Here is a 16,147-nt window from a genome sequence, read left to right as displayed (position 1 = left end):
ACCATCGGCACCGCTGCTTAACAGTGATTTTTTGGATGCATTCAGTCAATTCAGTGTTATAGGAATACCTAGCTGATTCTTTTCGGATGCATCCAACGTGATATGGCCGCTGACCATTAGTAATTTTGAACTTTGAATCATAAATAAAAGCTTTAAAACAAGAACCCCATTTTGAGATTACCTCCCAATATACTCATTGCTCCTGAGGGAATCACATCGATGTCAGGAGAATTGGTGGACCAACATTTTGTTCGTCAATAACTTCTTCAATGAGAATCAGATGGTAAGATTTTTTTTTTTTTTTACTTTCTATTACCCTTACGTATAGGGAACCTTTGGAAGGTCAAGAGAAAGTATTGTTTATGTATGTGTTTAGTGGATGTGCCAAAATAATCAAATCTTCATACCTAACATCAGCCCTCGAGAAGAGAGAGAGAGAGAGAGAGAGAGAGAGAGAGAGAGAGAGAGAGAGACCTTTTTCCGAAGAGGTTTGATAGAGAAACCTGTAATAACCGATGTCTTATCGTCCCGAAATCAAAGAGAGGAGGACAGGAAAGGAGAAAGCCGTTCCGAGAACGAACCTTTGGGATAAAGTCCGTTCCGTTCCGAGAACAAACCGATAAAGTCCGTCCCGTTCCGAGAACAAACCTTTGGGATAAAGTCCGTCTGTTTGGGATAAAGTTCGTCCCGGGAGGTAATCGAGCCCGCGACTTGGCGCTTACAAGGCATGCACGCTACCTTCTAAGGTCTAATCTAAGGTAACTAAACTGGCTCAATGGGAAGCTTTCCAGAGCAAATAAATACAAAAAATATCAATAAATCTGTAAATAAATAGTTACATGAATTGACATTTTGTGAACTTATTAATGCCTTGATTTGTGAGCTTCCTGTTTTGTTTGTGAAGGAAAGTGAGATCATAAATTTTCTTACACCAAACTTAAAACCTTTCCCAGCAGGTAGCAGGATATAGTTTTTGGCATTAGAAATGTTTCCTAATGTTAACCAGGGGCATCAGGGCTCTGTCTTAGTTTCGTGACCATAGGAAATTAATTAGAAGCATCTGTAATAAATAAATATTATTAGATGTAAGCGTACGTATGATAATATTTATTACTACCTAATTATTATGTCTGGAGAGTTTTCTGGCAAAATCTATGAATTTCAAATTACATGGCATTGAACGAAACTAGAACAAATTTTCCACCTACTTTAATTACTTATCAACCTGGAAATGAGAGCAGGTTGAGATCTAGGCGCACGGCAGTGCTTCCAGGGCTTACCTATACCTATAAGGAGAACAATTTTCTCGGGCTTAGCCACTGAGGAAACGTCTATGAGTAAAGCTAAAATATCTATTCTTCAGAAATCTTGAGATTTCTTTGGTGCCTAACCAGAATCCTTTGGTATCCGAAAATAATCCAAGATATACAGGGTGTCCCTCGAACGACTGTACAACGCTTGAGGGTTAATGCAGGACCTAAAATAAATACCCATTACACAGAACACAGATGGTGACATAGAAGGGTCGGTCTACTATTGATAAGTAGTAGAATAGGTAAGTAAGTAACTTTTTCTTTTTCAACATACCTACATAGTTTGTGCGTTTTCTTTTGAATTTCAGACCCAAGACATATTCGGTGACCTTAGCATGTCCCTATTGGCCTCCTTCGTATTGAACTTACTCCTTGAATCTCCTCTTGATACTTTCCATAAGAAGCTGAAGAGATCCATTCTGAGTAAGTTTGGTTAAGGAGCGTGGTAGCGCTCCGCCAAGTCAAATTAGTTTGACAGCGCTACCAAGAGATGATAAATTGTACTCATACACGGGGAAAAAATTATTATTATTTTTAAATAGTAATAACATTTAATGAATAACCCTTAATTTAAATCATGAATTATTTTTGGTGTAAAAAACACTGTCTTGCTTTTCTATCCCAATATCACCAATGGTGTAGGAAGGGTAGAAGAAGAAGCAGACGAAGAAGAAGAAGAAGAAGAGAAAGCGGGAGAGAAAGAGAGGGGGGAGAGAGAGATGTTAGAGAGGGAAAAAGGGCATTAAATTTAAACCAGAGACTCTTGTACACATCTTTATTATTATTATTATCATCATCTTCTGCTTTCCTCTTGCCTTTCCCTGGTTCCCTTCTTGTCTTTCCCTAGTTTCTCCCTAGTCTGCCTCTGGTTTTTCGTCTTAGACAAAGCGCACTTAATTCACGTGCTACTCGAGATTACTCGAAATTCGAAATGTAGAATAGAGAGAAAAAAGGCAAAGAGATTTTTCAGGGTTTAAATTTCTCTTCCGCAGGATTTAGAAAATCTTGAGATCCTTGAAAAACCAAGTAATTTCGTGCGGAAGAATAAAAGAGCTATTGAAAAAGAAAAGAGAGATAGAAGGCGAGAGAAAAAAGAGAGGAGGTAGAGAAAGGGGGAGGAAGAGGGAGGAGAGAAAAGGGGAGGGAGAGAGGAAGGAGAGAAAGAGAGAGAAAAAAGAGAGGAGGTAGAGAAAGGGGGAGGAAGAGGGAGGAGAGAAAAGGGGAGGGAGAGAGGAAGGAGAGAAAGAGGGGGGGGGAGAAAGGAGGGAGAGGGAATGAAAGGATAAGAGAAATACAGTTTTTGCCGGATTGCAAGTTGGAATACTCGTATGAAGAAAAGCTGAAAATTTTACTCTCATTCCGTAAAAACTAAGAAATGCATAGTATGTAGGTATAGCCGTATAGCCTGTGCAACTGCACCAATCATGGAAATAAACTCTCTAAGAAGTTTTTGCCGGATTGCAAGTTGGAATACTCGTATGAAGAAAAGCTGAAAATTTTACTCTCATTCCGTAAAAACTAAGAAATGCATAGTTTGTAGGTATAGCCTGTGCAACTGCACCAATCATGGAAATAAACTCTCTAAGAGTATCGCATACGTAAGAAAACTTTTACGAATGCCAAAACTTTCAAGTTTACTTGAAACTTTTAAGTTTAAACATTGGACGGGATTTCTAAAAACTTGGAACTCATTCGTCCACTTGTCTATCTATTTTTTTTTTAGCAACTTATACGACCCCACTCAAGTGCCCCATTTCCGAGAGATGTACACCAAAAGTTACAACAGGGCCATCCCCTACGTTATCGGTATCATAGGAGCTTTCTACACCAAACATTTACAACAGACTCAGTTTCAGTTTTCCTCAGTGGTAAGTTCCAGCCTTTACTTTATTTTGCACCCTAGTTATTTGCTATTTTCGTACCTAAAAGGAAATTCTTTCAACAAGTTCACAGAATGAATGTGGTTCTGAACTCTGAACTACTGAAGCGCTGCTAACTTACGTGGCCGTCAAGCGAGTTTTTTTTGCTCAGTTTTTCCTTACCTAGCCTCATTGTGGTATCTGTAGTTTATACTGTCTACATACACGATTTATACAGTACCTATGTCCCAGAAGTCCTGTAAGGTACCCCTTTATCTTTTGGACGGCCAAAATTATTCATTATTATTACTCAATTGTGATTGATCCTGGGATTAGGAAAAGGCATAGGACCCATCTAAAGCCAGGTTCGACCCACCCAGAAGTGGCACTTTTCGGATAAAAATCATCATTTCTCGAGAAATTCAAATAGGACCCCCATTCTATACTAATCATAGGATCAATCAGAAAAAAATTCCTAGCCGTTCAAAAGACAATTTTATTGGGGTACCACCAGTATGTCCCAGGACTTCTGGGACATATAAATGGGGTACCTTACATTACTTCTGAGACATACTGTATATTACTGTATGAGATGACTTTTCTGAAGGCACTTATCAATATCTCGTGATCCATGTTATTCTTATTAATTAATAGTGCTGTACTGCTGGGTATTATACCTATACTTATCATGTAGTCCATTCTATTGATGTATTGTTACTATGGAGTAATAGAGTGCGTGCAAAAGATACTTGTATGTAGATAACTAGATAGGCACTAAGGCTAGCCACTCACCATCAGGTAGACCTGACAAACACGGCGGAAAATCCCGAGTGTGCTCATCAGGTATCAGGAAGACCTGATGGTGAGTGGCTGGCCTAAGAGGGAGCAGGTAAATTTGCCCTTGAGCTTCAACTTCCAACCATTGGTTTCGCGTAATTATTGAATATTTATTTATTTTGTAAAATAGGCATTATACAGGTGTAGTTCCCCGGGACGCTCACAGGGGGGGTTCGTCCGGCCCCATTTCCCATTTTCCCCCGAACTCCTCAAGGGGGCCCAGAGCCAACAATTTTTGTAAAAATCTGGTGTGAACATCACACGACTTTCCTTATCCTATTGAATGATGCTTATTTGACTGTTCTTTTACCCTGACTTTTACAATATCTCTAAACACACGACTTTCCTTATCCTATTGAATGATTCTTATTTGAGTGTTCTTTTACCCTAATTTTTACAATATCTCTAACCGTTTTGTAGCTAAGCTGAAAACCGCCAAAAAACGGTCGAAATCTGTCCAAAAGCGGTCAAAATACCGCCAAGCGCAGCAACCATCTCAACAAAACGTTTTGAGTTGCACCCTTATCACACCATACCTCGGCTGGGATTGAACCCACGCCCTCCTGTTTACCAGGCGAGCGCCTTGACCACCACACCACCGAGGTAGGAATAAGGAGCGTGGTAGCGCTCCGCCAAGTCAAATTAGTTTGACAGCGCTACCAAGAGATGAAAAATTATACTTATACACGGGGAAAAAATCCGCCTTAAATCCCATCCAAGGCCAAGGCGCACTCCTTGTCTCAAAAATTTCTTAGTATTTAAGAAGTTTGCTAAAGTATTCAAGGAGTTTCTTTAGCCAGCCTAGTTATCTTAGTTGGTAGTGCGTCTGCCTTGTAAGCGCTAGGCCGCGAAAGGCTGGAATGGAACCCACGCCCTCCTGTTTAAGAATTTGACCACATAATAATGGAGCTCTAAGGATTAGGTATTAGAGAACGCCTCCGGCGTTGACCTCGCCCAATGGTAACCTTCCGCTCAAGAGTCTATTATTATGTAATTTAAATGAAAATTTCAAACCTAGTTTTCGATTTCCAGATCACATGGAGGCTTCAAAGAGGACTCAAGTTTATCCAATAAGTGCTCAAGTAGGAATAGACAGCAGGAGAACCTATCTAAAACCCACTGGTATCCTGCCAAGATATAAGATCGATCCAGAAGAGAATCAGCCATGAAGAGTCCTGGTTATGCCAACTTGTCTCTGTGATAAATTTGATTTTCTTCTTCTCTCCTCAGTTTTAATAAAACTTTCAATTTCTCTGTTAACGTAGGGTATCTACTTTAGAGATCTTTCGCAATTAGGTAGGATACCTAATCCAACTATCCACTTCTTAGTAAACTGAACCATGAAGAGTCCTGGTTATGCCAACTTGTCTCTGTGATAAATTTGATTTTCTTCTTCTCTCCTCAGTTTTAATAAAACTTTCAATTTTTATTTGTAGAGACTACACTTCCAAATTCATCCTCAAATTTAAGATATTATTTTAAGTTTATCGGTCCTCTTGATAAAATAGTACCTATGTAGGTAACGGCATCCATATATTTTTAGAAGTCTAAATTTTGTCAAACACAATTATTCGTAGTAAATAATTTACAATAAATGTAAGGGTTCCTTTTTTATGAATATCTACTTGATTATTTATTTGAATTTTCAGTTCTTTTTGTTTCAGAGCACCCTTTCTCTACGTAGTTTTGTTGGCATTTGAATAAACTGTTAACGTAGGGTACCTGCTTTAGAGATCTTTCGCAATTAGGTAGGTATTCAACTATCCACTTCTTAGTAAACTGAAGTAGAATTTTCAGTTCTTTTTGTTTCAGAGCACCCTTTCTCTACGTAGTTTTGTTGGCATTTGAATAAACTGTTAACGTAGGGTACCTACTTTAGAGATCTTTCGCTATTAGGTAGGTATCCAACTATCTACTTCTTAGTAAACTGAAGTACCTGATGCGATTTTATTGTCGTTGATATACTAATAAAATGTCTACTAGATCACGATAGAGGCTTTATACAAAAGAAAACCAGTTTTCCACAAGTTATTGCTCAGTTTTTCCTTACCTAGCCTCATTGTGGTATCTGTAGTTTATACTGTCTACATACACGATTTATACAGTACCTATGTCCCAGAAGTCCTGTAAGGTACCCCTTTATCTTTTGGACGGCCAAAAGGCTTTATACAAAAGAAAACCAGTTTTCCACAAGTTATTGCTCAGTTTTTCCTTACCTAGCCTCATTGTGGTATCTGTAGTTTATACTATCTACGTACATACACGATTTATACAGTACCTATGTCTCAGAAGGCCTGTAAGGTACCCCTTTATCTTTTGGACGGCCAAAATTATTTATTACCTATTATTATTTAATTGTGATTGATCCTGGGATTAGGAAAAGGCATAGGACCCATCTAAAGCCAGGTTCGACCCACCCAGAAGTGGCACTTTTCGGATAAAAATCATCATTTCTCGAGAAATTCAAATAGGACCCCCATTCTATACTAATCATAGGATCAATCAGAAAAAAATTCCTAGCCGTTCAAAAGACAATTTTATTGGGGTACCACCAGTATGTCCCAGGACTTCTGGGACATATAAATGGGGTACCTTACATTACTTCTGAGACATACTGTATATTACTGTATGAGATGACTTTTCTGAAGGCACTTATCAATATCTCGCGATCCATGTTATTCTTATTAATTAATAGTGCTGTACTGCTGGGTATTATACCTATACTTATCATGTAGTCCATTCTATTGATGTATTGTTACTTACTCTGGAGTAATAGAGTGCGTGCAAAAGATACTTGTATGTAGATAACTAGATAGGCACTATCCACTCACCATCAGGTAGACCTGACAAACACGGCGGAAAATCCCGAGTGTGCTCATCAGGTATCAGGTAGACCTGATAGTGAGTGGCTGGCCTAAGAGGGAGCAGGTAAATTTGCCCTTGAGCTCCAACTTCCAACCATTGGTCATTGGTTTCGCGTGGTTGTTGAATATTTATTTATTTTGTAAAATAGGTATTATAAATATTACAATTTTGTATGTACCGATGTGCACAAGTTAATAGTAAAATGTCCTTCACACCAATGAAAATCCCCGTGCCAGCCTAGTTACCTCAGAAGGTAAACGTGTGCTGGGGAGAGAGAGCGAGATGGTGGTGCTTGTGGCAATGTGGCATTTGCCAAATTTCTCTTGAACGTGGACGCTTCGATGATTTTCCATTTATGTACTTTGTCCACTGGGATTGACGCGTCCGATTCCGATACCCACTCTTCTATCTCGTCCATTTCTCGTCCTCAAATCTCTCCTACTCGTTAGCATTAGCAGAAACCGGATGTTAGCATAATAGCATGTAGCATAGTTCGCAAGAACCGGAATATTAATCTTCATGTGTCCTTTTGGAGTGATGAGGCACAAATGAAAATTGTAGGTTTTTTTTCTAATTGTAGATCAAGTATTACATCACTGTGAAAAATTCTGCTCATCGATCTGTTCTAAACTGGATGGAGAGGTAAGTTATAAAATGTTGCGCTGTATACAGGGCAACTCAAAATCTGGCCAAGTCCTTACCTACTCGGGCAACTAGGTGTTAGCTGGCGCAGCTACCCTCTCCAGGTTTTTCAGAGGATTGAACTGTTAAAAGTCAGCCTAGTTAGCTTGGTTGGTAGCGCGTCTGCCTTGTAAGCGCTAGGCTGCGGGTTCGATTTCCGCCCGGGGCGGTCATTATCAAACAGTTATATCTGTTCTCGGGCCGGCTGGCGTCCTTCTCTCCTGTCTTCCTCCTCTCTGGCATTTCGGAACGATAAGACATTCGATGTAACAGTTCTCTGTACTCTTGAAATCTTATATTATAAGAACAAGATCCATTCACTCATTCACATTTCACACACTGATCGCTCTATCTCCAGAACCACAACACCTAGAAAGCTGAAATTTGTGAAAACGAGAAAATGTAAGAAAATCTAAGAAAACCGAACGGTAAAAGAGAGTATGTTGAGATTTGACGCATGTAGAGTATATAGATAGGGTAATAGATCTATAGGTGAGTAAAGCCATGTAAAAAGTAGGAAAACTATAGTCATACGTGGAAAGGAGAGGGAGAACAAAACTGAAATGGAGGGATAAGAAGCCTATTTTCCTTTTGTAATGTTAATGTACGACATTACGTTTTTCGGTGGTGGGGATAAAAAATGAGGAGTGGGGATAAAAAATAACGAAAGAAGTAAAAAAACAATGAGGGAATGAGGCGAATCGTAATGCGAGGAAAAAAGCCACATTACAAAATTCGTGAAAGGAGGGGAGGGGAAGTTAATGTAAAGGTAGGAGAACGTAATGTAAGAGAAAGAAAAATTCGAATTAAGCTAATGTACATTAACATTACGAGAGGAAAATAGGCTAAAGGTTGAGGAACACTTGATAGATAGAGGGTATGAAGGAGGGAGGAGGCATTAGATTGGGGGAAGTGGGAGGTTAAAAGGAGGTAAAAAATTCAACCAAGCTCCATGTTGCTTAGCCTGAAGGTACGTCTCTTCGACTTGTAATGCCGCCACTGGTCGCTACTCGATTAAAGCAGCTACTCAATTGTCCTCACGAGGCTGAGTGCACCCCGAACTTCAGAGCCGAAAAAAACCTTGGCCCCGCCGGGAATCGAACCCGGACCTCCTGTGTGCAAGCCTAGTGTAATACCCACTCGGCCACGGAGGTTGCTAAACATAAAATAATTTACGGTGGTACCTATACGTATACTGTAAAGATCAGGTGTTTCATTGCACGTAATAGAATAGGGACCTGTACCACCCGGACCTCCTGTGTGCAAGCCTAGTGTAATACCCACTCGGCCACGGAGGTTGCTACACATAATAAAATAATATACGGTGGTACCTTTACGTATACTGTAAAGATCAGGTGTTTCATTGCACGTAATAGAATAGGGACCTGTACTTATCTTACCTAGGTATCTATCGTAATATTATTTGAGTGTTTCACCAGGTGACACATGGCTGGGATGACACATCTTCTGTTGCAATAGAAGGGCTTGATGGTGATTCAACTGTTTAATCTTTTAGATACCCTTCTCACGTAGAAGAAGAATAGACAACCCTTAAGCTGTGTCCACACATAGTCGACGCCGCGCCGTCGATTGACGTCGACTGAAACCGTACACTGTCTTAGATAGATTCACCTCGTCGATCGACGGCGTCGACTATATGTGAACACAGCTTTTAGGAAACCTTTATTGGAGTGTGTTGGGGGCCTATCTGGTACAAACAGCGGAATTCAATTTAAAATACCTATAGATAAATTGATTAAAAATACTGTCGTAGACGCTGGAGGTTCGTATCTTGTTTAAGGTCGGCCCGGACCTGGCGACGGACGCGACGCTGGGTGGCTGGGGAAGACTTGGTGAATGAAAACACAACACGACTAGTTGCTTAACTTATCACAATAAAATTATTGTCGGGCTTTATTTCCTAACTCGTTGTTGCCCCAGCAGAAGCAGACTTCCAACCCAGAATGTCTTTTGGTTGCTCTGGTACACACGCTTGAAACTGTTTGTTTATTTGGCGGTCACGTCCACTTCTAGGTTCAATGATCTCTTCTATCTGAGTTGGCGAACGCAACCTTCGGAAAAGATTGTGTTGCTTCCTCCGACTCAGCTCTGGGATCATTGAATCTTGGACTCTCTACTGATGGTAGCGATGATCATCCCTACGACAGTACGAATATAAAAAAGTAAAAAAAAGGAGACAGAAAAAAAAATGATATAAATCAACTCCGATTAAAATGTGTAAATTTATGATTCAATCTCTTAGAGATCTTTATTAAAACCGGAAGTAAAAAGATAATAGATCAGTTGCGCTTACTTGGATGATGTTTCAAAGTCATAGAGCAGGAAAAATGAGGACCAACAGAATTTTTCTTTTTCTTCTAAGACTTCAAGATCCCGAGATAAATCGATTTAAAAAATACCGGTAAATCGTTACCCGGACCTCCTGTGTGCAAGCCTAGTGTAATACCCACTCGGCCACGGAGGTTGCTACACATAATAAAATAATATACGGTGGTACCTATACGTATACTGTAAAGATCAGGTGTTTCATTGCACGTAATAGAATAGGGACCTAGGTATCTATCGTAATATTATTTGAGTGTTTCACCAGGTGACACATGGCTGGGAATGCTGGGATGACACATCTTCTGTTGCAATAGAAGGGCTTGATGGTGATTCAACTGTTTAATCTTTTAGATACCCTTCTCACGTAGAAGATGAATAGACAACCCTTAAGCTGTGACCACACACATAGTCGACGCCGCGCCGTCGATTAAGATGACACATCTTCTGTTGCAATAGAAGGGCTTGATGGTGATTCAACTGTTTAATCTTTTAGATACCCTTCTCACGTAGAAGATGAATGGACAATTGGACAACCCTTAAGCTGTGACCACACAGATAGTCGACGCCGCGCCGTCGATTACCATTGACGTCGACTGAAACCGTACACTGTCTTAGATAGATTCACCTGTTCACCTCGTCGATCGACGGCGTCGACTATGTGTGAACACAGCTTTTAGGAAACCTTTATTGGAGTGTGTTGGGGGCCTATCTGGTACAAACAGCGGAATTCAATTTAAAATACCTATAGATAAATTGATTGAAAATACTGTCGTAGACGCTGAGGTTCGTATCTTGTTTAAGGTCGGCCCGGACCTGGCGACGGACGTGACGCTGGGTGGCTGGGGAAGACTTGGTGAATGAAAACACAACACGACTAGTTGCTTAACTTATCACAATAAAATTAATGTCGGGCTTTATTTCCTAACTCGTTGTTGCCCCAGCAGACTTCCAACCCAGAATGTCTTTTGGTTGCTCTGGTACACACGCTTGACTTCTAGGTTGAATGATCTCTTCTATTTGAGTTGGCGAACGCAAACTTCGGATAAGATTGTGTTGCTTCCTCCGACTCAGCTCTGGGATCATTGAATCTTAAAGGTGGACTCTCTACTAATGGTAGCGATGATCATCCCTACGACAGTACGAATATAAAAAAGTAAAAAAAGGGAGACAGAAAAAAAAAAAAAAATTGACTTCCAACCCAGAATGTCTTTTGGTTGCTCTGGTACACACGCTTGAAACTGTTTGTTTATTTGGCGGTCACGTCCACTTCTAGGTTGAATGATCTCTTCTATCTGAGTTGGCGAACGCAACCTTCGAAAAAGATTGTGTTGCTTCCTCCGACTCAGCTCTGGGATCATTGAATCTTAAAGGTGGACTCTCTATTGGTAGCGATGATATTCGCTACCGAATATACGAATATCATCCCTACGACAGTACGAATATAAAAAAGTAAAAAAGGGAGACAGAAAAAAATGATATAAATCAACTCCGATTAAAATGTGTAAATTTATGATTCAATCTCTTAGAGATCTTTATTAAAACCGGAAGTAAAAAGATAATAGATCAGTTGCGCTTACTTGGATGATGTTTGAAAGCTAATCTAGGTTTTTTTCTTCATTTCAATGTTTTTTTCTTCTTTTTTATGTAGGAAAACCTTAATAACACGCACAAAAATAGAAAAAAAATCTTGCGTCAAATTAATACCGATCTTACGTCAATTTAATCATGTTTACTTACATGTTTAACAATTTTGTTTTTTTAAATTGCCTATACGATACATTCTTTGTCATCAGCGGCTTTCTCAGCGCCCACCAACTGGTTCAGCATTTCAACCGCTCCAAAAATGTGGACTTTGTCCTGATCGTCTTAGATAGAATAGTGAGGTGAGAAACTTACTTATTTACTTGTGGGTACTTATTTACCTACTTACTTAGGAGAAGAAGAAGAAGGAGGAGGAGAAGGAAAAGAAGAAGGAGAAATAATAATAATAATAATAATAACGGAGGAAACGTCTTCCGGTTTTCCTCTTTTTCATTCAATTTTCCTTTTTCCTTTGACAAGGAAATGATTTTCTTTTTCCCTTCGTTTTTCCAGGTTTCCGTTTTGTCAACTATTCTAACCGGTGAGATAGTGTGGGAGGTGTAGGAACATTTATCAGAGAAAATATCTCGCGGAACCCTTGCCGTCAGCTCGCGGAACCCCTAGGTTCCGCGGAACACCAATTAAGAAACACTGCCCCAGAGCCTAAATACAAAGTTTCAGCCATTGGTCCGTGTGTCCGTGTCTGTCTGTCTGTCTGTCTGTAAACAAAATATCTCGAGAACGGTAAGAGCTAGAGACTTGAAATTTGGTATGTAGATGTCTAATGTGACAAGGATGCACCTCGAAACGTTTGGTTGAGATAGGTGCTGCTGTTGGCGGTAAGAACAAGAACACCCAAAATAAGCATCATTCAATAGGATGAGGAAAGTCGTGTGATGTTCACACCAGATTTTTTTTTTACTTATTTAATGATAAGTACCTAGGTACTTTTACATATAGATAGTGTTTTTTAAAAATACTATAGGTATGTACGTCACTGTAGTAATTGATCTGTAAAGGTCACCCTAATTATCCACCCCATAGCAGAGCTATTTATAACTCTTTGTTTTGAGCAAGGTGCAAATTATCCCAATTTAATTATCTAGATGTAAGTAGGTATCAATTGGTAAGCTGGTTAATAATCAATCAGGTCTTTTATTAGAACCACTTTACCTAGCTACTTTTCTAGACTTTACTATTTTACCTATACCTAACTCGTACTTGGTCTTTCAATTCGAAGTTACCCGTCCACATTCCATCATCTTTTTGATCCAGAACCAAAAGACGATCCTTGGCATTCACACTTGCTCTAGAATTGGATCAGGTCCTTCTAGAGTCCAGACTAATCTAAGCTTTTAATTTTGTCTCTGAAAACACATGTGGTCGTCAGACGAGACACCTGAACATCAATCACACATTAACCTTGCAGGGTTGTCAGCCTAGTTAACTAAGAAGGTGGCGCATCTGCCCTGTAAAGGCTAGTTTTTTTATGGCTTTACTTAAAGCTAACTAAGGTGGCTAAAACTGATTTAATATCAAAATAAGGTAGACCAAAAAAAGGTTTATAATTAGATATTTATACTTGTACCTAATACCTTACACGAATGATTCACAGAATATAATAATTCACCAACTACACATCTGGTGAGGTTATGAAATTGGTACAAGTAGGAACAACGGATGTAAAAATCCCTTTTCTACGGCAATCTAAAGTCGCTGGACCAAATCAAGGTCACATCTCTGAATCATTAGCAAGTTTGGTTATTTGGGGTTACCCCAGCCCATCTTGTTAGGTACCCTAGTAGGTTTACTAAATAAATAAAGGTACCTATTAGTAATTTTCTGTTGGCCTACCTATCTTCCCCGACTGAACCCAAACTGAGATCAAATTAGAAAAATAACATACGAAACACATACCTACATATGTATGTCTACAAAGTTCTGATGAAAATTCAAGAATTTTCCCCACGAAAGATTTTCTTGTTAGTCGTCTTACTACGTCTACCCACAGCACTGCCTCGCATGCTAGGCAGTCTCCTTGAAGTTTTCCATGGCAGTACTTGATCCGTGTTCTACAATTACAAATTTTTGGTTGACATTTGATGAAAGGGTTGCGCGGGAGCCCCTGCATAATGTGAAATCCCAATAGTTGGGTGACATTGAGGACTTTTTTTCGATACATAACTAATTTAAATAAAACATTTTTTGAACCACCTATTTTTTTATAGGTAGATATTTTAATTTATTGACTTGTCTGTTTCGCGTTACCTCCCTTTTTTATTATTTATATTGATTCGCCTTTGTCTTTTTTTTGTCTTTTTTTTTTCGAGGCACTTTGTCTGTCTAGTATTTTGTTCGCGTTGATTACCTCTTTTTACCTGTGATATGTGTTAAACTTTTGACTCGTTGTTATTGTTAACTTTGTTTTCATTGTTCTTATTGTCAAATCTGTTATTTCATTGTGCCGAGTTTCGTTCTTCATCAAGATGAGAAAAGTGTGTTTCCTGTTGCTTTTGATCAACTTGCTGTCCATGGTTTGGGCCAAGGATCGTTGACTCGTTTTGTTATTGTTAACTTTGTTTTCATTGTTCTTATTGTCAAATCTGTTATTTCATTGTGCCGAGTTTCGTTCTTCATCAACATGAGAAAAGTGTGTTTCCTGTTGCTTTTGATCAACTTGCTGTCCACGGTTTGGGCCAAGGATGGCATGCTTGGATATTGGGAGGGACTCCGGGTAAGGAAATCGGCTTAGAATAGAATAGACAGGTCTTGTATGTAGAATAGAATAGAATAGAATAGACCTTGCAGATTTTAGAATAAACTATGTTTATCCGAAATCGGCTTAGAATAGAATAGACAGGTCTTGTATGTAGAATAGAATAGAATAGACCTTGCAGATTTTAGAATAAACTATGTTTATCCAAAACGGGAATAGGACTGAAAAGTCCCTTCAAGGTCTAATACAATTATTATTAAATATTTTTATATTAGACATCCTAGGTTATAAAGTTATGAAATAGGTAACTACAAAACTTATTACCTTTATATGATACAATGGATACACGTTCCGGTTTTGATCTTATCCGACTCGAGTTTCCTTTTTATATTAGACATCCTAGGTTATAAAGTTATGAAATAGGTAACTACAAAACTTATTACCTTTATATGATACAATGGTTTCGTCCACCTCCGTGGACTTTTTCAAGGAAACTCGAGTCGGATAAGATCAAAACCGGAACGTGTACCTATCCATTGTATCATATAAAGGTAATGAGTTTTGTAGTTACCTATTTCATAGTCTTATACAATGCAGTTGGTACTAAAAAAGAAGATAAAATAGGTATAATAAACAGAGACCGGTAGAATATATGGCACTAAAAAGCAATTATGGCACTTATTTTGGGGAAATATGGCATTTGTTTTCCCAAAATATGGCAAAATGAACTTTTTTTTTTAAAATTAGAGAACCTTACGAGAAATAAAGGAATTTACTATTTACCTATACCTAAGCAGAATTCATTGTAAATATTGTATTGTAAAAAACATTGTAAAATCCTAATAAAGTGTAATATAATAATAATAATACAAGGACGGCCTTTGGTTTGGTACCGTGTTTGCGTCTGTAATGAGCAGATTCACGATTGACTCCAACACCGTTCAAAATGCCCAATGTAGACTGGATAATGATGTGTTTGTCACGAATCTTGCTAACGGCACCTATTGGGCTGTTCAAAGTAAGTACGACCTTTGTTTCTTTTTCCCCTCCTTTAGGCCGGATTATGTTATAATAACATGTTCTATATCTATGAAGAACATTTGCCATTATGGGCTGTTTCTTTTTTCCCCTTTTGGGTTTGATTATGTACCTACTATGAAATACGTTTATCATTCATAATGGACTGCATTTGCGGATTTGCTGATGAGGAAAAATTTGGCCATAGGTAGGTACATAACTCGTGATTGTTTAGTTAATTTAAAGTTTATTCACCTATATAGTTAGCTTGGAAGGTTGAGCGCCTGCCTTGTAAGTGTTGGTTCGATTACACATAAAGCCCACTCCGAGGCTTAGGTGTAGGGGCAAACAGCCCTAAAGGATGGGTTCAGAAATACTTTGGAAGGTAGATCCGCCTGCCTTTTACAGGAGTTGTAAGTGCTTAGTCGAGGGTTCGATTTCAACCCGGGGCGAACTTTATCCCACGTACATGTATTCCACTAAATCTCTCTCTATCTCTCTCTCTCTCTCTCTCTCTCGTTTTCTGAGATAAAGTTCGCCCCGGGCGGGAATCGAACCCGCGATATTCTCAGAAACCCAACCATTAACTACGTTAATCGGACATTACCTACATTAATCTGTTCCTTTATAAATAATTAGTCAATTAAACTAGTTTAGTAGTTTTCCCCGTTAGTAAAATAATTAATCTAAATAAAAAATAATGTTACACAAGATGTAGTACTAGGCAGGGGGGACTTAGGGCGAGCTTCATTCTTCTTTATTGTGGGCCAGACTCCGAAAATTTGGAGCATCCACCCCCCGGTATACATACATCACTCATTGGACTTTTTTTCTCCTCTCTTATTTCTCTGACTGCTTCTATATCCGTTTTCTAACTTAAATTTGGAATATTTGGATACCTATCGGAAAAATCCAAATTTGTTTGCCTAGAT

The 16,147-nt window shown here is 38.9% G+C and overlaps 1 protein-coding gene across 1 annotated transcript in view; it reads left to right on the top strand.

Moving 5' to 3' along the window:
• Positions 1-206: 206 nt before the first annotated feature.
• The window catches only part of LOC103512260 (O-acyltransferase like protein-like), a 28,787-nt gene continuing 12,846 nt past the window's right edge, over positions 207-16,147 (top strand). Inside the window, exons 1-2 of the mRNA XM_026825785.1 lie at positions 207-283; positions 3,037-3,181. Coding sequence (XP_026681586.1) covers positions 270-283; positions 3,037-3,181 — 159 coding nt within the window. The 5' untranslated portion in view covers positions 207-269. The remainder of the gene's footprint in view (positions 284-3,036; positions 3,182-16,147) is intronic.

This window comes from Diaphorina citri, unplaced genomic scaffold, assembly GCF_000475195.1.
Source record: "Diaphorina citri unplaced genomic scaffold, Diaci psyllid genome assembly version 1.1 scaffold816, whole genome shotgun sequence".
Classification (NCBI taxonomy): Eukaryota; Metazoa; Arthropoda; class Insecta; order Hemiptera; family Psyllidae; genus Diaphorina; species Diaphorina citri.
Note: the sequence above shows the minus strand (reverse complement) of the source record. Positions and strands in the feature narration are given on the sequence as shown.